The sequence below is a fragment of the Aythya marila genome, assembly GCF_965140915.1.
Source record: "Aythya marila genome assembly, chromosome: 4".
Lineage (NCBI taxonomy): Eukaryota > Metazoa > Chordata > Aves > Anseriformes > Anatidae > Aythya > Aythya marila.
In genome coordinates, this window is record NC_139045.1 from 5,172,071 (window position 1) to 5,195,816 (window position 23,746).

Consider the following 23,746-nt stretch of genomic DNA (forward strand, 5'->3'; position numbering starts at 1 on the left):
GGCTAGAAATGCAAATTACTATTCTAGGCAAAAAAGTTGGAGTATGAGGGAAATAAATGAGGTAACAGCAAAGGATTAAAAATGCAAACAAATCCACTAAACTGGAAATAATAAAAACCTCATAATGCATCTGATACTGAAGTTTGTCATATCAGAAGAATGAGAGAGCATCAGTTATAAAGCACACCACCACAGAAACTTGTGCTTAATAATTAGGCAGCAAAAGACTCATTACAAGAATCTGTATGATACAAGTCTTCCAGCCCTTTGTGATAAAAGGGCAAGTATTACACTATCACTAAATAATGTGTTACCTGCATCTGTCCTTGTACTAAATACACTGAAGAGTATGAGAACAGCATTAAGCTGCAGTTACAGCCACAAACTAAGACATAATTTTGGTTTTAGGCCATTTTCCTAATACTGTACTGGTAATTTTGATGAGTTACATATGCCATTCCCTCAGTACTACTCACTTTACACAGATGACCAAGGCCTAAGAGTCAGGAGACAAATTAGTTATCCTAAACCTCTATTATAAAAGCTTACGAAATCTGCAAGTGCAAGATAGTTTTAGGTTTACAATATTAAAGTGGTATTTTCAGATGTTTTTGAAGGCAGAACGCAGCATTGCGACACACCTCTCCCTCAGCATTTTAACAGAGGGAGGCATTCAACTGATGCTAGCTAGTCCTATTTGTTTCAGTGAAGAGTCATACATTTCCATGAGCTACGCTAGCATTTCCGTAGTTTGGGATGTAACACTAGGAAGATTCCAGTTCCAAACATGCCAACTGAAAAGGAAACTCCTCACTCCTCATTTATAAGCAGAGGAGTTACAAGGACAGAAGCACTGCTTACCATATCAGACTCCAAAGTTGGCACTCAGTTCTGCAGAACTTCAGCTGATGCTGTGTGAGCAGCACAGACAGATTCCTCACCCTCCCCACACCCATTAACACTATAAAGCAGAAGGGGAAGCTGTAACCCCATTATCTCCTGTGTGCTTACCAAACTCTTATTAAATTTGAAGTCCCAAGGAAGAGACTCTAGAAGAAGACATCCGAGGAGTAAAAAAAAACAAAACCCACATCACTTTCCACTGGTTGATGTAACTAACATACTACATGCTTAGAAGAACATCGCTTCTGTACGTAGAAGCAGTGTGCAACGACTGTACATTCAAGCCACAAAAATCGCTTCAAACCTAAAGCAGTCAGCCTGCACAGAGCTAGTCTGCAGTGTGTTTTAGCCAAAATTTGAATAACCTATCAATGAATAATTAAATGCTGGCTTGCTTCAACCAATCACTTCATATAAAGCTAGAAGTGAACCGTCTAGTCACATCAAGCCCTAAAAATCCCCACCACTTTTACTATACCTATGTTCCATTTTCATTCTGCAAAGTCATGACTCGTATTTTCAAGCACCTAAGCACACCATCTGCGTGGAGTTGTTCAGTAACTTTTGGAGGGCAGTGTTACATGTACTCCTATCACATGCTTTCCCAGTGCAACAGATACAAACGGGAACGTATTAAATACACCATAACTTACACTCTTTGATGAACAGGTAGATCAATGTTAGCACTACAGTGTGACCACTAAACAGGAAGTCTCCACAGAGGACGTGAGATCCAGTTATGGACAGACCACCACCAGATATCAGTCGCAGGATCCTCTGCAACTTTGCCTGAGAATCTCCGTTCAACTAGACCACCAAAAAGAAGTGAAACAAAAGTTGATAGAGCGTAAATTACCTGAAAACACTTTTTGATAAAATTCTTATGCAAACTTACGTTGAGTTAGGGGAGACAGGAACAAAAAGGACACTTATCTTTATTTTCTTTGTGTTCTACCCCCCCCCCCCCAAAAAAAATCTCTAAACTTAGTAAATATAAAGTTGTTTGAGTTACAATCTCAGTCACAACTTACTCAGATTTAGAGGCTTTTTTTTTTTTTTAAATGCATTCAGATCAGGTCTTTATTTCAGACAAATGTTAGGCAAATACTTGTTTTTACTCAGTTTCACCTAAAGTGAAGGTTAATTCTAGGGGAAAAAAAAAAATGATAAATTGTCTCAGGCTGAAAAATACCTGAAAGATTATCTAGTTCCAACCAATAGTATCATAAAGATAAAGGGATTTTTTCGTTTTTCAGAATCAGAGAAATATTCACATGGACAAAAAGATCCTGAAGAGCCATCAAGTTTCTCAGAGTTTGAGTAAACCCTCTTGTTTCAATGGCAGCAAAGCGTCTTTGCTGAAAGGACGTTTAAGATTCCCTTTGTTTGCCTCTTCCCACCCTTTGATAAAGCCTGCAGGCAAAGTAATCCTGCAAGCTATTTAAGCAAAGTAGTTGAGGGACTCTACAACAGTGATGTAAATGAAGCTTTCTTCCGTAACAGAAGAACGTAGTGGATGAACTATTTAAGTCAAGTTCTTCCAACTGGAAAGCATAAAACTGAATAGACACGTTTAAGGTTGATGAGATCCTACCCAAAAAGGTGACAAATTCATTTTAGTATTTGCTTTAATGAGCCATAATGACTCAGGCAGAGATTAAGACAAGAATTAGGAAGTAAGAGCTCTTACCTTTGGCGCACACTGAAAATGCATTCCAGGCACAGGTAAAGTGGTAACATACATAGTAATACAGCGGTACAGGTACAAAGTTCCTATTATAAAAAAAAACCTGCGTCCCACTATTGATCTGAAAGGAAGGGAAGAGGGGAAAAAAGGATTAACTACAAAGGTCACATGCAGGATACACGTGTAAGAGTTAGAGCTCCAGCTTCATTAGATAACTAAATACACAGAATTAAAGAGCAGCTCCACCCCACTGCTCCTTGCCTCAACACTTCTCTACAGCACTACTTTAAGTCAAATACTAAAAAGTCTTCCTTGATCATAGTAGGATACAGCAACTACCACAAAGGTCCCAAAGCTATCTTAACATGGCCTCAGTCTGATCTAGGCACGAAATTCGGGCATGCTGTCAGGTACATTTTCCCTTGACTCAGTGACTTTTCTCATATTTGGAAGTGAAGTACATGTTTATCTTAAACAAATCGAGACAAGAAAACAAGCTTCTAGTCCAGCTGTAGAAGACAGTGGCTTCTTCCTCAGATGCATAAAATTTTTTTTTTTTTTTTTTTTTTTTTTAAGTATCACTGATTTCCTGCTTAAATGTAGCCATTTCAGTAATCACAACTCTGGAATGCCCAACCCCGTAGTAAATTTGAGGAGTGAAAGTACATATCAAATTCCAATTCAAAAACACTACATGATAAACAGGATAAAGCCATATCTCTGTATCCAGCGTGGACACCGGAGCATTTTTTAATAGCTGTCCCTTCATTGTTTTCTGCCAGACCTATTCGACCATAAAGCTACAGATTGTACTGTAAGCTTTCTTCTACTACCCAAGTTAAGTGACAGAAACCAACACTTTGGAAACAGAGAAAGAAACAGTTACTTACTTATATCTAAGAAATAACCACTGGAATATCCATAATCCAACTAGTATCATTCCGTTTATTTCGGATACGGAAAAAGCCCATTTCACACGATCAACATAATCAAAAAATTTATCAGGCAAGGGAGGGCTGAGCTCCTTCGGAGGTACTCTCTCATGGACCACAGTGATCATGACAGTTGTTAGAATCAAGTTGAAGAGAGCATAGACAAAGGCAATGCCTGTTTTCCACCATTCCAGAGGAAATTTGTTCCTTGTCTCAGCAGGCATAGCAATCTGGATGTAATCGGGATATTTCTTCGCTGTTTTTCGCAAGCCATTGGACAAGCCCTTGGGTTTGCTATTGCCATTTTTGTTCTCCTCACTGACTGAGAGAGTAGGTCGTGTGTAGCCATTAGAAGCATCATTGTTTTGACCCTCCATATGTTCTTCAAGCTTCGCTGTCTCAATGGTATTCATTCACCTGGTTTGGGCCGTACAACTTGGGAGTTCGGGTGACTGTTTTCCAGGCTCTCTTTAAAGTCTCTTGCTCCTCAAAGTCCAGTGTTCTCGTTCCTAGATGATTTTTGATTACGGGTAAAATTCTTAAGATGAGTCCATTGTGCTGAAAAATACTGTAAAGCGAGTTGTGGAGACAACTTTTTCTCTAGAGCTGCATCATCTGCAAAAAAAATAATCAGGACCTTCAGAACTATTAACGTGACAATGAAAAAATCTTAGAAATGCTTATTATATATATGTTTATATCCATTTTACATATACAGTCAAAAAGAAACTAAAGGTGATACTGTAAAATCATTCAAGATTAGACTTATCAAGCTACAGGTTAGGCTTTTTCTTTTTAAAAGGAGAAGATGCACAGCCTTTAATCATCACAGCTCTCACTTTAGTTGTCAGAACTAAGACTAATCCACGTGTGCAGCAATTCTGAGGCTTATCACTCCAGGGCATTTTGTACAAAATAATCACTCCTGTTTGACAATACAGTTACTGTATATTAACACTGTTTATCCATATAGATCGGTCAGCCAATCTTGTTAGTTCAGGTGATGAGACAAGAGAGAAAGCCACTACAGGATTTCATCTTGTAAGGCATAAAATCAGATTATCTAGGGAATTCACTCACGGATAGCTCAATTAAATATCCTTGGAACTAGAAGTATGTCAACCACAGCTGTTGTAGTACCCACTAAACAACATCTGGATTTTCAGAGAACTGAGAAATACTTCTGGATTAGATTCTTAGTTATGGTAACCTATATGTAGAATAAACTATGAGTGATCTGTATTTTTCCACTAGTTTACATAGAAAGGGGTCTAAATAGATGTTTTAAACAGAAATGAGTAGCAAGACTCATTGTGCAGGATTTATTTCAGGCTGTATTTATCAATTCAGGAAAATCCGTCAGTTAAAGGCACCCATTGAAGTTTTCACTAGGTAAGTGAAAGCCATTTTCTATACTACACTTTACAGAGAAAGCACAGTTCACCTCTACAGAGCCAAAGTAGTTCTAGTTGAATCAATAGCCAAGTTTTGTCTTTAAAGTTCTGTGATATTGCTTGTAGTTGTAGCGTACAGTTTTTATTCTGTTCAATTCCCATTACAAAAGAAATAATGTACAAAGTGTTCGCTGTCTACCTGCTAATTTTTTTTTATTGCTTCTCTAAGAGGACAGCCCAACACTACCACCGCCACCTCACACCTGCATGCCAAAACAGGCTGCTGCTGTAATGCTGTGCTGTGATTAGGATGGTAACTGGAGCTGCCCATCTCCCTGTTCCGTCATAGACCTTGTTTAGGAGAAAACAGGCTGTTTAGGAAAAGCTTGTTTAATAATTCATCTCTTTATAGCAAAGAACCTAAACTCAAGACAGTCTGGAAACTTTTGGTTTGATGTTTGTGTCTTTTTTAAAGAAAGGTATTTAACACGGTCAGCACATAAATCCTACTGATATTCTATCTACACTTCTTACAGCCAAATGACAAAATGGCTAATTAATTGATGCCAAATAAGATTCATACAATTAATCCCAAAATATTCAGAAGAGTATTCAAGAGGTATTTCTGAATTAACTTCTCAGTGGTTGGATTTTTCTAAATCCCTATCAAGTGCACGAGAAGCTACACACAAAGCAAACTCCCCCACCTGCAAAAGTGACAACCTGGAGAAGACAAGTGATGGTTTCTGATACTTTTTTCCTCCCTCTTATTCTGAGAAGTTCCACTTTCCTAAGAGTAGGGGATGCTTAAGCCAACAGCTAGGCAACAACTTCATTGTGGTGCTTGTCAAAACTAAGACTATTCTATCAGAGCAGATGTTAAATCAGTCGTACTAGAGTAGGAGAGCATTTCAACTTCCATGCGTACTCATCTTGACACATTCCTTTCCCTGTCTGCTAAAGACAAGCATAAGACCCAAGACTTCAATGATGATACAGAAAAAACACTTCTGCTGTAGTGTCACATCTACACACAGATAAATGGAGATACAGCTAGACTTAAACCTTTGCTACTTCAGTGTTCAGAAGTCTTATGCCATTGGTAATTAAACGATACCTAGAAAGTAGTACCCTTGCATAACTATTTCTATAGACTGGTCAAATCTGCATGCATGTGCATGTAACAGTACAGAAACGTGCTGATGTCTTATCGCAGCCACACAAGCACACAAAGAAACTCTTTCCTCAGTTCAGCTGTTTCCAAGAACAAGGCAAAGAGACATTTCACTATTAACATTTAATTTCTGTGTAAGGCTTGTACTCTTCTGTATTCAAATCCAAATTCCAAGCAGAAAAAGTTTTTCCAGGTTTTTGGAACCATGGGTAAGCATTTGAAAGGAAGGAAGGAACAAAACCTGGTCTTCACACACAGTCCAAATCTCAAATTGTAAGAGCAAGCTCACTAGGGAGGAATCTGTGAGAGCATGCTACAACTTCCCCCTGTTTAAGTTTACACTGTATGTGTATTCTGATCAAAACACATATCGCCTGTTATGAATCATTAAGTTTACAGGAACCAGCTACAGTAAAAAAAAAAAAATTAGAATCAAGCTTGAGAGGACAAAAACCAGCCTACTTGATGCCTGTTTCAAGTTTATCATTGTTGCTTTCCTGGTTTTAATGAGATCTGATTCCAGAAGCAAAGAAGCCTAGCTCCAATTAGGCTGGTCATCATCCAGCAGGTTCCTCCTACATATCTGCCCTCTAACTAAACAGGTTACAGAGAGCAGTCCATTTCCAATGGCTAACATCAGAAGACCAGCAAGAAAAACAAGCTTTTATATGCTCTGCTCCAAAAGGTATTATTTCATAGAAAAAGCAGTTCGAGTTTCATTAAGGAAAATTACTTGGGGATAGACATGGTGACGTTTTGCTCCTGTGTGATTCTTGATTTAATTGCAAGCATCACAGCCCAAGCACTGATTTCTGTCATGTTCCCAGGAAATGGATGGGGGAAAAACAAGAAATCATATGCCAACTGTTGCCTTCCATACCAAGAGCAATAAAAAACATCTTCTCTTTTAATGAGCAGAGATCATAGATCTCCCAGGCTCACACAATTTTTACCAATAGCAGAAGTATAAGGCATGATAGACTTATTATTCTATTGACGGAAGAGTTAGAGCCTAAGCCTTATTTATGAAATCTTACAAGCGGTTCCTTCCTGATTCCCAACAGATGCCTGTACATCTCTGAAAAGTACGCATATCCCCAACCTGAAGATACAAAGCACACATCAGTATTCATTTAAGACCATACAACATGCGTGGGAAGACTGCGTTCCCCCCAAAACACCAGTTTTAATCCTCAAAATACAAGATTAGATAAAGCTTTTTAAGAAGTGTAGTCAGTCATTCAGCACCAGCTTTTCCCTTCAGAGCTTTAAGGTATCACCAGGCATTAGCGGAGCATTACACTAATGCAGTATTCATAAGTGAAGTCACCCTTTTGTTTCCTAACATTTAATCTTCATCTCATATACCTGTTTCAAGGATCACTAAATCACTGCACACAACCTACTCTGCGAGCTGCGAGAAGTCACGCTCCTTTTGATCACTGAAGATTAGAAAGAACAGAACGTCTCGAACTCAACACATTGAAGAGAAAAATGAAGAGTCATAGGTCACAGAACTGAACATTTGACTTTTGACTTGGCAGGTTCACTTCAGAAGCTATCCTACGATGGAAGCAGTCAGTTTAACAGGTAGATCTGTCATACCACAAAATTCTTAGAACTGAAAAAAGCACTCCCTGACTCAACTAAGGAAACACAAGCAACCTATTTCACGGTACCTCTTCAGTGCTTGCAGCAAGAGCGACAAGCAGCACGATGTGGCTGGACTCCTCGTTCCTCCCCGGCACACAGAGGTCAGCCAGCCTTGAAGCCCACCTCCAAACGCTTGCTGTTTCCCCAGAAGGGGTTAGGACAAGCAGGAAGCGCTCAGATGTTCGGACATTCCTGTTAAACCTGTCTTGGGATTTCTCTTAACTAGCACCGTGGCGCAATACGATCGATCCCCCAGTGGGAAGGGTACAGGGATCCTCAAGAAGCTCCTCACTTAAAAGCAGGGGGGAAAAGAGTTCTGCAAAACCTTGGCTTCCTGTAACTACAGCCTGAGCTGCAGCACACTTTCTCAAAGTTCAAAGCAGTGACTGCACGGTTGCTATCCCAAGTCCTCCTTGTTTGTTTACTTTATGGATTAAAAACCTAGTATTGCTGAAATAGTCCCTGAGTCAGGCAAAGTCCAGCTCCAGCCGGACCAACAGACACCTGCAGTTTCACTCCATGACCCCCATTTCCTGCAGAGACCAAATGAAACTGTTGCACAAGTCATTTTCGCCAGTGAATTACACGCATCCGGGGACTCTACAAGGAAGAGAATTCTTTTTAAAGAAGGAACCATCAGTTCCACGTCACTGAAAGCAAAGATAAAGGCAAAATATTCCACTGCCATGCCAGCAAAGGTTCTGATTTGTATCTTCTTTCAAACACAACTTCTTGAAGCATCTTTCAACATCAGAAGTATCTGTACATAGGCAACATTATGACTCCCAGATTGAAGTCCACACAAACCACCCCATTCTTTGTAGGCCTCCAGGTTTTGAAAATGCTTATCCTTGTTGTCAGCTGACACGATGTAAATATTATGCTAGAACAGAAAACACTGAGAAAAGCGTTCCTATTTCTGTCACGCTTGTGGTTTATTTTCATCTCTTCTGCCAGTTTCAAGCTTGCTTTGCTTTGTGCCTGATGTTGCAGAACAGTTTACAAAGGAGGGTTTGTTTTCCATTTCTCCTCCGACTCGGATTTTAGCTTCACCCCTCCAACCAGGGGTGAAGAGATTTAGAGAGACGCAGTGCTCAAGGGTTTCTTTTAAAAATCATATGTAAAATACCCAGTCTTGCAGAGTACCTAATTCCATTCTCTTACCACATACCTACCCTCAGCTTTTTCTTTCAATTTTTATACTTCCAAATTATTTTTTCAATTCCTAAAAAAATGACTTCAATGAGAATGCATTGAAATGAAAAGATCAATTTTCTCCCAGATAGAGGGATTGATTTCCACTGGATGGACAAGAGCCCCAGCTTAATTTTTGTAGCTATAGACTTTCACAGATCTGGTTCATAATCACTTAAGTTTGTGCAGCCCTTCTCAACACGTCACAGCAGTCACTGATGGGGAGATCAGCAATCAAATCCAGATGCATTTTGTACCCTTAACAGTTGAAACATCTGAAGAACGATGCATTTAATGAAAAATATCAAGTGCTTCACAGTACGCAGTTGACTTATTTGTAGGCAAGAGGAGGAAACTAGTTACTACCACTAGTAATTTAAATAAAGGAAGACTGTTTTCAAACATTTAATGACATCCACATAAGCCTTAAATATCAAACAGCATCTGAACAACAAGAGAATAATAACCTAACAACCTAGCAGCAGAGCAGCCTCCAGGTTTTTGTATTAACTTATTAAGCAAAAGCAATTATACCTACAGCTTGCAGGAAAGAGCGGTGTTCCTTCCTGGTACTCTGACAGGACTGCAAGGCTTATTGATCCACCATTTCTGATGTCTCATCAGGATTATTTCCAGCTGAGTGCATGCTGTGGTCAAAACTTTGCACTGAAAGCTCAGGGTGCTATGTCATCTGGTCTGTAGGATTTCAAAGGCTTTCTTTCTCTCCTAGTGCCTTCTCAAGCTATTTTTCTCATATTCTGAAAGAATACAGAAGCCTTATCGATGAGGGAAACAAGAAACAAAACCAAAACCCACCCTTGCTGGATGCTTTTGCTCCCTTACTGCCAAGCTGACAGCAAGGACTAAGCGTAATCATCCTCTGATACTGTCAGTGAAAGGAACTCCCCAGAGCTACATACTTTTTCCAGCCCAAAAGAAAAAAAAACACCATTAGACCACTTCCCACAACTCAAATATCCAACTCCCCCAAAAGGGGGTATTCCTTTTGGCTTCTGCATTGTCCTTATACTAATTTAATACCCTATTCCTTCTATTGTGGAACCTGGGACTCCGCCATATCAAGAAATAGGAGGTGCCCATAAACCACCTAGGGGTAGACTTGAGACGACTTCAGTAGCTAAGCAGCAAACACCTGCTTAGCTACAGGGTCATCCTGAAAATATTCAGGGTTTGGAGAAATCAATTAAAAAAAAAATTAAACAGTTACTCAAAGCTACCGAACATTCACTGGGAGCGGAGGGGACATGACTCAGACTCGAAGACAGCCGAGTAACCCGAACGGATAACTGGAATTCCTGTGAGGCACACACCCAGGTCCTAAGAACAAGGTTTCTTTTTGGAACCAGTTTAATATCTTCTAAAGATAGACACATACCATCATCAAGAAGCACAGCTTTTCAACCAGCGTGTTAGAACAGAAGTAGCAATTGCTAGAGTGAATAAAATATTGAGTGCACCCCCAGTAAGTTTGCAGATGACACCAAGTTAGGTGCGTGTGTCGATCTGCTTGAGGGTAGGAAAGCTCTGCAGGAGGATCTGGATAGGCTGCACCAATGGGCTGAGGTCAACTGCATGAAGCTTAAGAAGGCCAAGTGCCGGGTCCTGCACCTGGGGCACAATAACCCCAAGCAGAGCTACAGGCTGGGAGAGGAATGGCTGGAGAGCTGCCAGGCAGAGAAGGACCTGGAGTGATGGTGGATAGTCGGCTGAATATGAGCCAGCAGTGTGCTCAGGTGGCCAAGAAGGCCAACGGCATCCTGGCTTGTATCAGGAACAGTGTGACCAGCAGGGCTAGGGAGGTGATCGTCCCCCTGTACTCAGCTCTGGTGAGGCCGCACCTCGAGTACTGTGTTCAGTTTTGGGCCCCTCGCTGCAAGAAGGACATCGAGGTGCTTGAGCGGGTGCAGAGAAGGGCGACGAAGCTGGTGAGGGGCCTGGAGAACAAGTCCTACGAGGAGCGGCTGAGGGAGCTGGGCTTGTTCAGCCTGGAGAAGAGGAGGCTCAGGGGCGACCTTATCGCTCTCTATGGGTACCTCAAGGGAGGCTGTAGCGAGGTGGGGGTTGGTCTGTTCTCCCACGTGCCTGGTGACAGGACGAGGGGGAATGGGCTTAAGTTGTGCCAGGGGAGTTTTAGGTTAGATGTTAGGAAGAACTTCTTTACTGAAAGGGTTGTGAGGCATTGGAACAGGCTGCCCAGGGAAGTGGTGGAGTCACCATCCCTGGAAGTCTTCAAAAGACGTTTAGATGTAGAGCTTAGGGATATGGTTTAGTGGGGACTGCTAGCGTTAGGTCAAAGGTTGGACTCTGATCTCAGAGGTCTCTTCCGACCTGGATGATTCTGTAATACGCTGAGGAAAAATGTAAATGGGAAAAACACAGAGCAGGGAATCTTAATGAGTTTTCTTCCTGGGCTTCTAATTGCTCCCATACCAACATCTCCTTTAATTTTCTGCACCACTCCTCCCCCCCCAATGTTCGATTATTATTTAAAGAAATTATTTGACTGAGTGTACAGCTTTAAGACAAGTGTAAGAAGGCTTGTCTACATTTGGCTCTTCCTGGCAGAGCTCTACCAGGTAGTTTTATTTAGGTTGTTAGTCACATGGTTTTCACATAAATATCATTTTCACATAAAGTTAGCTCACAATTACTGTCTCTCACCCAATATTTGAAATTTTTATAACATCCATCAAAATATTTTAGCTTCTGGGATTTATCAAGGACTGATTTGTCACAATTTCAGCAGCCTCTCCAAATAAGTAGTTCTTAACATGCTGTTCCAAAACTGAATGCTCATACTGAACAAGAGTGTTCAAAATAATAAGATTGATATACTCTAAAGATACATACACTCACATACAAGATGCCAGTTTCTAGGTAGCAGTAGTTTTAAGCTTCATTCACTTCTTTTAGGTTTGGCTCAAACATTTGATCCAGCTGTAATATGTTCTTGTCTTTGGTAGTCACTATAAGAGGATCGGGAAGTAAATTACTCCGGAAGCAAATTAAGCATCTGGAGATAACACACGGGGAAGTTATTATGTCATATTATTACCTATATCGCAGTTCGCAGGAAACAAGTGTCAGCAGTTGATATTGTCTTTGGTCAACTAAAGTTTTAGTATTACCTTTGGGGATCAGAACAAGATGAGAAGCTGGGTATTCTCTGCTACCTTGATAGCAGGAACTTAAGATTTAGTTAGTTTTAAGCATTCCAGGTCTCCAGTTTTACAGTAGCACTTTCTCCATCCTTTATGTATGCCTCAAACTGCACATAGGTCACAGAAAACACTGCTAAAACAGATCTGAGCAAAGTACACTTAGGTATGAAAAATAGGACTGAGCTTAATAGATTAGCTTATTATACCTATTTTGCTACAGTAAAAATATTCCCAGAGCCAAGCTCATCTTTCAGATGTGCAATGTTTATGCTTGCACTACGTAAACACATGCAAGAAGTGGATTGCAGTTTGACTGTCTGGAAGTCGGAAGCTTATCTACATTCTCTGATAGGCTGCCAACACACTTGTCACTCGTGATTCTGAAGAAGCAGGAGATAAAGCTGTACTACAGAAGTACTGCTCATTCAAACACTCTCAGAACAGATTATCATATTGTCACTTGCAAGTCTATATCGGTTTTTCCTTAGAAGCACTTACCAGGACCCCAGTGGCAACGCGAACAAAGGAAAAACATCTGAGCTCTATTGTTCTGAACATCACTGAGTAAGTTTGCCTTAATCATTTGAAGGCATCTTCAAGATCTTCAGCTGTTTGGTCCCCAGACTCCAAAGGATCCTATTTGCTGACCAAGAGCTTGTTGCCCTTTAATGGAGGCTTCTGGACAGAACAGCATGCTAAGCTGAGTTGATATTTAAGATCCTAATCAGCTGCTTTTGAATAAATACAAAAAGGTACTGAATGACTGCCTATTTTGTAACATTGCAAAGCGGCACTGGGCTTGCATCTTTTTTTCCACTCGTTAAAGGAAAAATTATAAACACTCCATAAAGAGTAGAAGTCACTGTACTACCTCTGTCTTACCAGGCAAAAGATAACATAGGAAAAAATAACAAAATAAGGCTCAGGATCATCATGCTGTTATGTCCATGTAGTTCACTGTCTGAGTGTTTCAGCCTTCTCTGCGCTGATCACTTATTTTGCTCTAGCCTCCTGATGCTGTCAAGGAACCACTACCCAAAGAAAGATCCTTCCCCAAAGGACACAATAAAGACTTGTTGGCAGCCTAGCAGAGCATCTGCCGTCCCACATCTTCTCTAGATCACAGGAAATTTGCAGTTACCAGCCACCGGGAGCGGCACAGGAGGCAGCAATGTTTCATAATGTTTTATAAAATCCTCCACCCAGTTACCGAGGGTAAAGGTTGTGCTTCACCATGGAAAGTCAGAGAGAGAGGTTAGTCACCACTTTCATCACAGGGTGGTGAGCAATCGCACTGACTAATGTGTGCTTTAAAGAGACTCTGCTATGGCTTATCAGGCGAGAGGCAGTTAGAAAGCCACACACTTAGGGGAAACTTATCAGTGATACATCCTAAAAATATTTCGGCAACTACTGAAGAGATAACGCCTGGCAAGTTTTTCCCTTGTGCTACTCCCAAATAGAAGCATAGCACCAGCTGCAAAGTAAGAGGTCACATTTATGAGAACATTCCCAAATATTCCCTGAGGCAATAAAAAACCCTCTTCCTAAGAGTATAAAGAGGATAGCAGTTGCTTAAATCCACAGAGCACTTTACAATGTTAGCAGGTAATAAGCCAGAAGTACATGCACAATTTGTACAGCCCAGACAAAAGCTATTTTAGCACCTCAGTATACAGAGCCTCATCCCTCACAGGTCACGTTTAACAAAGATGCAGTACAGACATTAGTCCTTGCAAGGCATATGACTTAAAAGATATCCAGTAACTACAGTCCTCATCCAGAGACAGCAGAAAGATTCCACATCTGAGGACAGGACACATTTAGAAGTGGTTAGCTTCAGACCTTAAGTTAGTTTCACATATTCCTCAGTTCTCGTCACACCCCACATTACAAATTAGAGACGCCTCCATAGGAACAACACTTGTGAAGTCCCAAGCAATGAAAACATCCTTTTTCAGAAACAGTAACATCCCACCTCTTTTTCCTTCCCTATTTGAGGGTATCCCACACATGCATCCTGACACATTGTACCCTATGTGATATGTCACACCAGTGTGAAACAAATCTGGAAGGGTGTGTGTGTGTGTCATGGAATACCCTGAACACCTTCTCTTTCCCCTCTCCCACACCCATATCCTAAATAGCTTTCAATGTGATCAGCTCTGGTCCAGCTGCCTAGAAAGCCTCATGAGTAGTATCTGGGAGGGATGACACCCGCAGCACATCCTCTGTCACTAACAGTAAACATGGAGATCAGATGGCACAGATGATGAGCCACGACCTGCTCCCTGCTGCAGTCCCCCCTTCTGTCTCCTCACCTTGCCCTTACCACCAGGGGCTCCCAACCCCACCTGCCATCAGCAGCTTGAGGCTCGGCAGCACAACCAAAGCTCCAGTGAGAGCCGGGAATTCTCAGCCCTCTTTGTCAAGCCGGGTCACAAACACCAGAGAGAATCAGACCCATTAAGATCAGAGACCTTCAAGATCATCTGGTCCAACCATCGCCCTACCACCAACGTCACCCAATTAACTTTGGACAAGAGGGCTTTGCCCTCACAGCAGCCCTCGCCTCCCTTGCACACAGGTCTCGCTTCCCAGCCCGCCTCAGGGGCGCAGCCGCCATTACACGACGCCTCCTCCCTCACGCGGCCGCCATTACACAACATGGCCGCGCTTCTCTTGGCTTCCCCACCACCATTTTCTTCTCCCATGTTCGCAGCTTCCCTTGCCCCAGTATTTCAGCAGTTATCTGGTTTTATTTCTAACACAGACATTAAGACTACTGAACAACAAATACAATGATTAATATACACAAATGGTTATGTGGGAAATTCACAGGAATCTGTGATGTTGTGCTGATTTGTTTTTCTAGCTGCCAGCTTGTCATAACTGAAGTTGTAACTGCCATAATTGTTTTTTCCCCCTACCAAAATGCTACCCATCATGTTTAAGTACTATAGAGTTAAAGCTTAAAGTCATCATGATTTAAATTTTTAACCCAATCCCATGGTCTTCCTTAAACTTGTTCAACTGTTCCACTAGCTCAAGGTTTTCTATTAATAGAAGAACATACTTTCCACATTATGCTGACAAGAAAAAATAATTCCTTTTAATATTTAGTCATGGAAAATGACACTGTTTAGCTTTATACACTTAGAAGCGCTATGTACTTCAACACTTCCTTCTTCATTTTTGTTTCCTCTACAGATTGATGAGCACAACATGCTTCCTTTGGGCTATCTGTTCTTCTGGCTGTCACACATCTCCCCACAGCACGGGGTAGCAGCGAGAAATAAGGTTTCTAATGGATGGTAGGAGTGGGGCAGCAATCACAAGTACCACTGAAATCTTTCTGCAATACCTTTCCCAGACATTTCGCCATCTCCTTTTGAGGCACCACCCTAGAGGTGGGCAGGTGTTGAGTGAGAAGGCTGAGAGTACTATTAATGTGTTTTTACTGCCTCTCAGAGCTGTTTGCCTAAGGAATTAAACATCTCCAAAATAATACAAACCTCTCTCCATTATTCCTTGCTATACTGCAGCCTTTGATAAGAAGTATTTTCTGTCTTCTAGCATTTAACAACCCCACATTGAACATCACTGCAGTAATGAAATCTTTCTATGTCAAGCCCCTCGTGAGACTTTCATTTCATCCTTTCATTTATTTTCCTTCCCCTTCTCACCTAATAGTTTGAGAAGTTTACTGCCTAAAGCTCTTAGAAAGGATTGAAAGAACCACATTCGTGATGCTCACTCTGAATCCCTATTTACTAAACATGTATATTGTTCATTTTCTGTTTCTTTGTTTAAAGACCTGGCCAGTAACATGACTGTCACTAACTTGAATCAAGATAGTATTTCCACAGTAGGAAACAAAACCAAGCTGGAACCCAAATCTAGTTCTGACATTCATCTTACTAACTATGAAGAATACTCCCAGTTCTGGCCAAAGAAAAATAGCAAGGTCAAGATAAAGAAGTCTGTGACTGAGCAAACAAAAATTTGAGAAAACAGACTTGGAGAAGTATATTTACAGCTACATCTCACAGTTCAGCCACATTCTCATGTGTGGTCCTGGAGCTCTCAAACTTCATTCTGAACAGAAAGCATTTTATGAAAGTGATTCAAAAAGCATCCTATCCCATGACCCACCAGCCATCTAAACGTGCATTGAGTTGGGAAGAAGAGAAAACTTGAAGGATTTATGTAGACTAGCTGAAACATGGAAAGACAGTAACTATAAACAAGGTGACAAACATGGTTCTGGAAAAAGTTATCCCTCAGAAGAGGCACTGCAGCAGCCAGAGCTCCAGCTGACAAAAACTGTATGTCATCTCCAGACTCACCAAGACAAGTGATGTTGTGCATGTGAGCCAAGTAACCACAGCGGATAGTAAATAAGTGGTGAATCTCAGCTGTGCAACAATCTGCTCAGTGTTCAACTGGAAATTATTGAATCACTTCTTCTAAAAGAAGAGAAAGTACTTCAGCAAGATTAGGACACAGTAAAAAAAAAAAAAACAAACAATTATTCTGGTCTCCCAGCTGGTGTCTTCTCATGAGGAAGGACATCTGACCACATACTAGCATTTCTGTCGTGCTCCTGCACATCTTCCTCAAAAATCTCAATTATGGCAAAATATTTCCATGCATCAGCAAGGGCAGTCCACATGCTGCCTTGCAACTGGCCTTATAACTTTAGGGCAAGTCAAAATAGTAAGTTACTGTCTGGAGAAGAACCTGAAAGCTAGACCTTGTAATGGTTTCCATTTCAGGATCTGTTGTCAACATAGCACTACAGCAACCCAGCCCACTTGCTAAGGTACCTACCTACACCTAACACGGAGGCTTGATGCTACACACCCTTGTGCTGGCCTGCTAAAAGATCAGCTGTTCCACAGCCGTTTTGTAGCTACATACAGCCACTGCACATACCTCTGCTCTTACTTAATCTCCTCAGGCAGGATATCTTGCTACAGGTAGGCCAGTGCATCCAAATAGCAGTGAAGCCAAAGCTACGTCAGGCACACACACCTGTTCTGGAGAGGTAGCAAACGGTATGAAGGAAGTCTCACACAGACTTGATCTAAAAGGTGAATTGGGATGACTTCACCTGACAGTCACCATTTCAAGAAGTTGATAGCTTGTCAAATTTTGTGTTCCAGTTGCGTAGCTATAACACAACCTGGCAAGGATAACAACAAATGCGTTAACACCAACTGCCTTTCCAGGACAGGCATTAAAAATAAGAAGCACCTCCACAGTAGCAGTTACAGTACCACAATGTCTAGAGGCAGAAGCTCTCTAGACTAGCAGAAACAAATCGGGAAGAAAACAAGACCCATGCACATTGGACTGCAATGCTAGCATTTCAGAGTTGTACCAAGATGTTAACAACTGCTGGGCAGCCTAAAATGACAGCCTAAAGCATTCTGCACTAATCCCTGCTCATGCTCTCTTAAAACTGTTTCATCAAGACAAGATACAAACATGGACTGGTTCAGGACTTGTCATACAAGCTGCCACCCACAAGACCATCTTTTATTTAGCTGGAAGCAGAAGTCAGGCTGGGATAATAGCAAGTTCCACCCTGTGTTATGCTGCTCCACTCCTTCCAAAGCAGTAGTAATAGAGTTAGTTCCTGCAAGAAGTCTAGGTTATGTAAATTGAACTCACTGCAGGTCAGTGTTAATTTCATTCAACTGCATGAAGTACAGTTATCTCTGCCCTAAGCCTGTACAAAGATAGTTGAACACAAACTACTCATGTGTAGGGTGATTGGGTGATTTTTTTAATAGAATTAGATCATCTAAAAGGCACAGACCCAATCTATTTTTCCCCTTCCTAATACTTTGACTTTTAATAAATCAAAGAATCTGTGTTTTTATATACATAAAAATAACCAGAAGATTTTTTAATAGCAAGCACATATGAAAAAAAGTTTAAAGAAGCCATCTAAAAAAAGTCTTCATACCACAAGGAATGCAAAATGCTGCACAGGCACAAGATACAAATTGAGTTAGAGTTCAGTAGCTTAGGTCCTCTAGAAAGCAGGCTCTATGCTCTACAGCAGCTAGATAATCCATTCTTAAAGCTTCCCAGATGACTTCCCATCTTTCAGTGTCCCACTCAAGAGGGAAAAATACACAAGAAACAGCAATGTCAGTATTCCAGCAAATACTGGCAAGCAAGTCAGGCCTGAAAATCATCTCCATCCCCTGAGCGAGACTGATTTCCTTTTATTTGGAATAATGCACATTTTGAGCTGCCTTAATTATTAGAGTAGACTCAGCTGTGCTGGTCATACACAGAAAAGAAGCATCCCATTTTTTGATGAAAGACATCTTCCAAAGCCAGGAGTCCTTCCTACATTCCTAGTACAGTTATGCTAAAACATGACTCAAGAGTAGTAGCATCTTCAACATTGAAGCAGTCCCATTCCAACAGCGTAATTAGCTGTCTAAAAAGGGACTGTTCAGAGAAAGCTTTAGGAAGCTGAAAGCTCTCATGTCTGTCAGTAAGACTTGTGAAACCGAGCTGGGCAGAATAGAGGCCTGTTCACCTCTGCTTCTATGGGGTAAAAGCATAAGCACCAAGATCACACAGGCTGCTCTCTTACTCTGCAAGAAGTCGAGGCAGTCATCCCAAGGGCCTGGGTCACAACTCACAGTAAGGTTTCTTGCGCACATTCAGACACCAGAGCATTGAATGCCCTACACACAAAGAGATATTCCCCAGCAAGAACTCCAGTTTCTACTAAGCCTCAACATTTGAGCTGAAACGTGGACTTCAGTGACAACTTGGTCTAGGAAGCAGGTTACTAGTCTGTTTAACTACAGGGCATCAGCACACGTTCAGGAGGCAGCACAGCACAAGACAAGGCATTCACACACTTACATACTTTCCCTAAGGCATGAATCCATCCTGAACTGCTTGGTAAGAGGCTAGTTGTTTCACATATACTAATGTGAAAACAGTGCGTGTTAAAGCCCTAGTCATAACAGCAACAGGACAAACACAAGCCATTTAACAACACATTTTTTTACGCACTACGACTGGCTTTCATCTGCTGCATCACACTACTGCAAATATCCAATAAAAATGCTGTCCTCTAGTTTACAGGCCTTTTGATGAAAGGAGAAATGATTATAATGTGATTTTAACTGAAAACACTGTAGATTATCACTATAAATGCACAGGTAAGCAGATTTTTTTCATGTTTCACTTTTAGCAACAAGTAATGAAAGCATAAGCTACATAATATCAGCGTAACACCTGCTGAGTAATGCAACCTATTAAAACTGGATTAGGTATTTTTTATAAGTGTTATGGAAGATTAATTGAGGTAGCACTTACTTCAGCCCCAATTACAACATTCCTCCTGAATCTGCCCTAGTAGTTGCAATAGTCATCTACGACTCAATGTACAATTACTTCCATAATTAACAGCTCTTTCCTGTGCATTATACACCTCAATCATGTTTTGAACAAACTGTGTTGCCTTAAACACATGTTCTAAAAAGGCTTGCAGTGCTAAAGGATTTGTGCTTGATTTCACTGGTGTAGGGGGAGAACAGGAATAAATACACGTACTTCAAGTCATAAATAAGGAAAAAACACAAGGCTCAGGAGTTTGTCCTTAATGCACCAAGATGGAACAGGGCCCTCATGCTTTCCTACAGCACCTCTCCCCACTACATTCCTCCACTCCCTCTCCAGAATCTCCTGCTGATGTCTCAGTTTAACTAACGCCACTCAGATGGAAGAGAGTTAAAGTGGTCAGTCTGAAACCAAAGATGTCAAAGACTTCACTTTAAGCTTTCTCTAAGTCCAAGTTAAAGAAATAAAAATCAGAAACCACTTGTGGAAGCATTCATACTGCAGAGTAAAACTAAGCCAGACAGCTACTTATCTTGTTGAGACTGTCCAATGACTAGTGTGATGTACACTGGAAAGCATAAGCTGCCTGTAGTCAGTAGAATAATTACTCTTTTTGAAAAAGAAGCCCTATATATAAGTGAAAAATATTTTTAGAGCAAGAACTGTAATTATTTATCTTTATCAATAGAGCTTCTTTAGTCTAGCTACTTTAGCTTTGGCATTTGACAAGCATCATGCCTTGCCCTGTGACTATCAGCTGAGGTGTAATTTTATTCATCTTCAACTTTCAGAAGTCACTATAAGTTACTTTAACTTTTACCATACGTGAATACATTACTCCATCTTACTTTACACTGACCAGTACTACATTGAGGAAGCAGCTTGGTCATAGTTATGTCTTCTCGTGCATATAAGAACAGCTTATTCAATTTTTAGGAACTGCATAGGTGAAACTAACCAGCATGGTTACCACAAAAAAGCTACCCTCAGTTAGAAGGGCTTTCTGTGCAGCTATGCAGGTGGTGTAGTATTCAGTTTCAGTTGTTTGGTAAACACCACTGAAAACAATGAATTTTAGAAGGGTCTGCAAATTCAGGATCCGGTCACTGCAGGGTACAGCAGCATACATCTGTAAGACTCAGCTCTTCAGGAAATTGTCTTCATACTGACATCTAAGTCTGCTATGGCACCTTAGGAGGAGCAGTGTCTTTAATACCCCTTGCTTCATACCCAAAGGGGACGGCACGGCCCTTCCTCTCAAGGAAGAAGTTCTTCATGGATGTTCACATATTTCTGGGAAAAACAAGACACTGAGAAGTTCCCCCTCCATTTTAGTACCTGATTGCTTTTACTAGTAAATATAGGATTCTGACTGCTTCAGTCACTGTTCTTTCTCACAGGACGGGAAGACACACAGCTCTACTTCGGAGGACCAGCTTTAGCATGCTGGCATGTTTCCTACATCACGCAGAGTTGTTTTTTCAAACACTTTCCAAATCACTTATAGCTGTGTGCACAGTACACATCAGGACTGTAACACCACCATTCTGTGAAGACAGAGCAGACTGAGCATCTGCACTTCTGCAGTAACTGCCACTGAAGAAGCATCTTAAGCCAGCCTTGTTACTTAACAAGTAAGGCCAAATTTTGTGAGCCTCTACAAGGCCAAGGTGGTACTCCAGAAGACATAAATTAATTCTTGTCAAGTGATGCACTCAAAACAATGTACAGAATCAGACTGAAATCAAATGAAGAGAAGGTTGTGTGTCCAAGAAAGGCACTGCAAAAGAAGGGTAAGTTACAACACACTTACACAGTATCCTCACAGATTAGTGCAGTATTATGAAAACAGGAAATAAACTTGGATAGGGATTTCGTCAGGCTCCTAATACACAGCAACTAAAAGAACACATTAACTTTTTAAGCTAAGTGCAAGTACCAGCGTAAGATACTGAGAGCTTCTATATACACCTGAAGCAGATAAGTTACCAAAAATACTAAGTACAAACTAATCCAGAATAGATCTATGGCAGTGAATTTCTCTCAACGTTGAGCAACAAAAGCTGTCTTCAAATTTTCAGTTTAAGGGCTTATTTTTGTGCATTATAATTTCAATATAAATTCAAACCAGAATAACTGGCAGAGGATCAGATGACAGAATCCTACAATACTACATCAAGTATGTTTTCAACACTGCTAAGACAGTAACACAGCATTCCAGCTTTTAAAGCGTCCTTTAGAGGCAGCAGCAGTGATGGGAACAGTTTGCCTCAATACAGTCTGTGTTCAGTCTCAAACTGAAACATGGGCAGTGGTATTTGGCACTTTTATAAAGCATCTACAAACAGCAAGTGCTGTTTCCCATTTACAAGGTTGATGTGGGGGAAGGACGAGAATCAGATGAGCTGTAATTGCTGTAGAAATGTATTAGAACTATCGACCAGATATACAATGTATCATGCCCTCTGTAATTAAACAATTAACAGCTATGAGGTATGACCTTCACTACTGCTGTTTCTCTTCAAAGTTTGTTACCTTAAACAAGGAGAATCAGTACAACTGCTGCACTAGGCAACTGCTCAGCACTCGAGTAAGCATAAGCAGGAACTGGGGTGTGTGCATAAGCAAACATTTTGTCACCGTTAGGTACGGTTCACGTCGCGTTCTGTGAGAAGTGAGTCACTCACCACACAGCAGCTTAAGGTCTTAAGAGACTTAGTGTAGTCACACTGTGCTGCAGGTAGTTGTAAAAGTAACTCAAACTAATGTTTGAACTCAGAAACAGTAAAAAAGCAGATGACTTCTACAGACAGGTGTTTTACCAAAGATATATTGGGGAGGTAATGTGGCAAGAGACTTCTAACAGCACTTCAATAAGATATTACCTTTTGCTGTGGCTTTAAGGTAGAGCTTACAGGATCTGTGTTGCAGGCAATCTCTGCCAGAGGCTTGTTCTTGGAGGCTGGAGGGAATCTCATACTGATAGTCACAAAAGCCATTTAATTTCATAGGTAGCCAAGACTTGAAAAAAAGCAACCAAATTCAAATTCCACTTAGAGGTAAGAGTGCCACAGATTTGTGACTGAACTCAGAGGAGTTTGAGTCACAAATGCAAACCGCGCCAAGTTTCGCAAGGTTTGCAAGTCCTGATGGCAGTGTTGCAGAGAGAAGACTGAGTAAGTGCGCCCGAAGCACACCTAATGCATTCTAGTATTTAAAGCTTCAATTTTGGAACATTTGTTCGTGACTGTAGCAAGACTGACCTGGGCCTAAGGTATCAGCAGAGACACTAAGCAAAAAGATCTCCTCTCCCAAAACACTGAAAGTTGCATTGCTTTATCTGGGACAAAATGCTTTACACAGAAGGAACAGGTAAGCCAGCCTCTGCAATTTCATTTTCACCAAGAACATTACTAATCGCCAGGGGAGTTTCTGGAAAGTAGTGATTACAAACTGCTGTAGGCAGCTTGTAAATTCTCAGATGGCGGATTAGAATGATTTAAGAGATTTGTTAGTTTCCTGCTTTTGTTTTGCTCACTTTTCTTTGATTTCTTTCACGATCTCTGCCTCTTTTGCCATTAACGTTACTGTAATTGAAGGCGTACGTTGAACCACTACTTGTACTCCCAACTCTCCATTCAGCCATAACATGCTTGGGTTGTATCTAGGAAACTGAATTCAACCCTACACATTTTATTTCAGTATTGCAGATTTACTATTGCTAAATTAAAAATAATTCTGAATGAATTTATTTTAAGTTGACCCATTCTTAAGCAAGCATCCATAAATGCTCTGCGCCAGTTCAGTTTAAATCATTTAAGCTGATGCAACTTTCCAAAACATTCAGTGCTGTACCCAAGAGGCTTGGCACCTTTTCTCAAGGCCACACCAGGCCACTTTGTATCAGTAACCATAGACACAAAAACACTGCAAAGCCTTGCTTGAAGCTTACTGCATCGCCCAGAATTACGGTAAGACTGAGCCTAGGAAAGTCTCAATATAGAAAGAAAACAATACTACAGGAGAGAGCAGCCAGAAATCAGAAGTCAGCAATATTAAGGCATTGTTTTGTGTGCCAATGAAACTCACCCTCTGGAAGTTTCACAGTTCCACTGATAGCAGCAAGTGAGTTTCTGTTTACAAAGTCTATAAAGAATTAGTGGGATGTCCTTGAAGCAGACACTGCTGTGGCAAGTTAACCTACATAAACTGAGGAAAAGCAAGAGATCTGCAGTTTTGTTCGG

General features: G+C 41.0%; 1 protein-coding gene across 5 annotated transcripts in view; it reads right to left on the reverse strand.

The window, feature by feature from the left end:
- SGMS2 (sphingomyelin synthase 2) overlaps positions 1 to 23,746 on the reverse strand; it is a 41,864-nt gene that overhangs the window by 12,656 nt on the left and 5,462 nt on the right. For 3 of the 5 annotated variants that reach the window (XM_082759216.1, XM_082759213.1, XM_082759214.1), the window contains exons 2-4: positions 3,481 to 4,137; positions 2,594 to 2,711; positions 1,557 to 1,710 (exon numbers count right to left, since the gene is read on the reverse strand). In XM_082759216.1, the coding sequence (XP_082615342.1) occupies positions 1,557 to 1,710; positions 2,594 to 2,711; positions 3,481 to 3,935 (727 nt within the window). In that variant the 5' untranslated portion in view covers positions 3,936 to 4,137. Of the gene's footprint in view, positions 1 to 1,556; positions 1,711 to 2,593; positions 2,712 to 3,480; positions 4,138 to 7,769; positions 7,791 to 9,475; positions 9,693 to 23,746 lie in introns of those variants that run through there. The other 2 variants (XM_082759215.1, XM_082759217.1) reach the window with 2 other exon arrangements.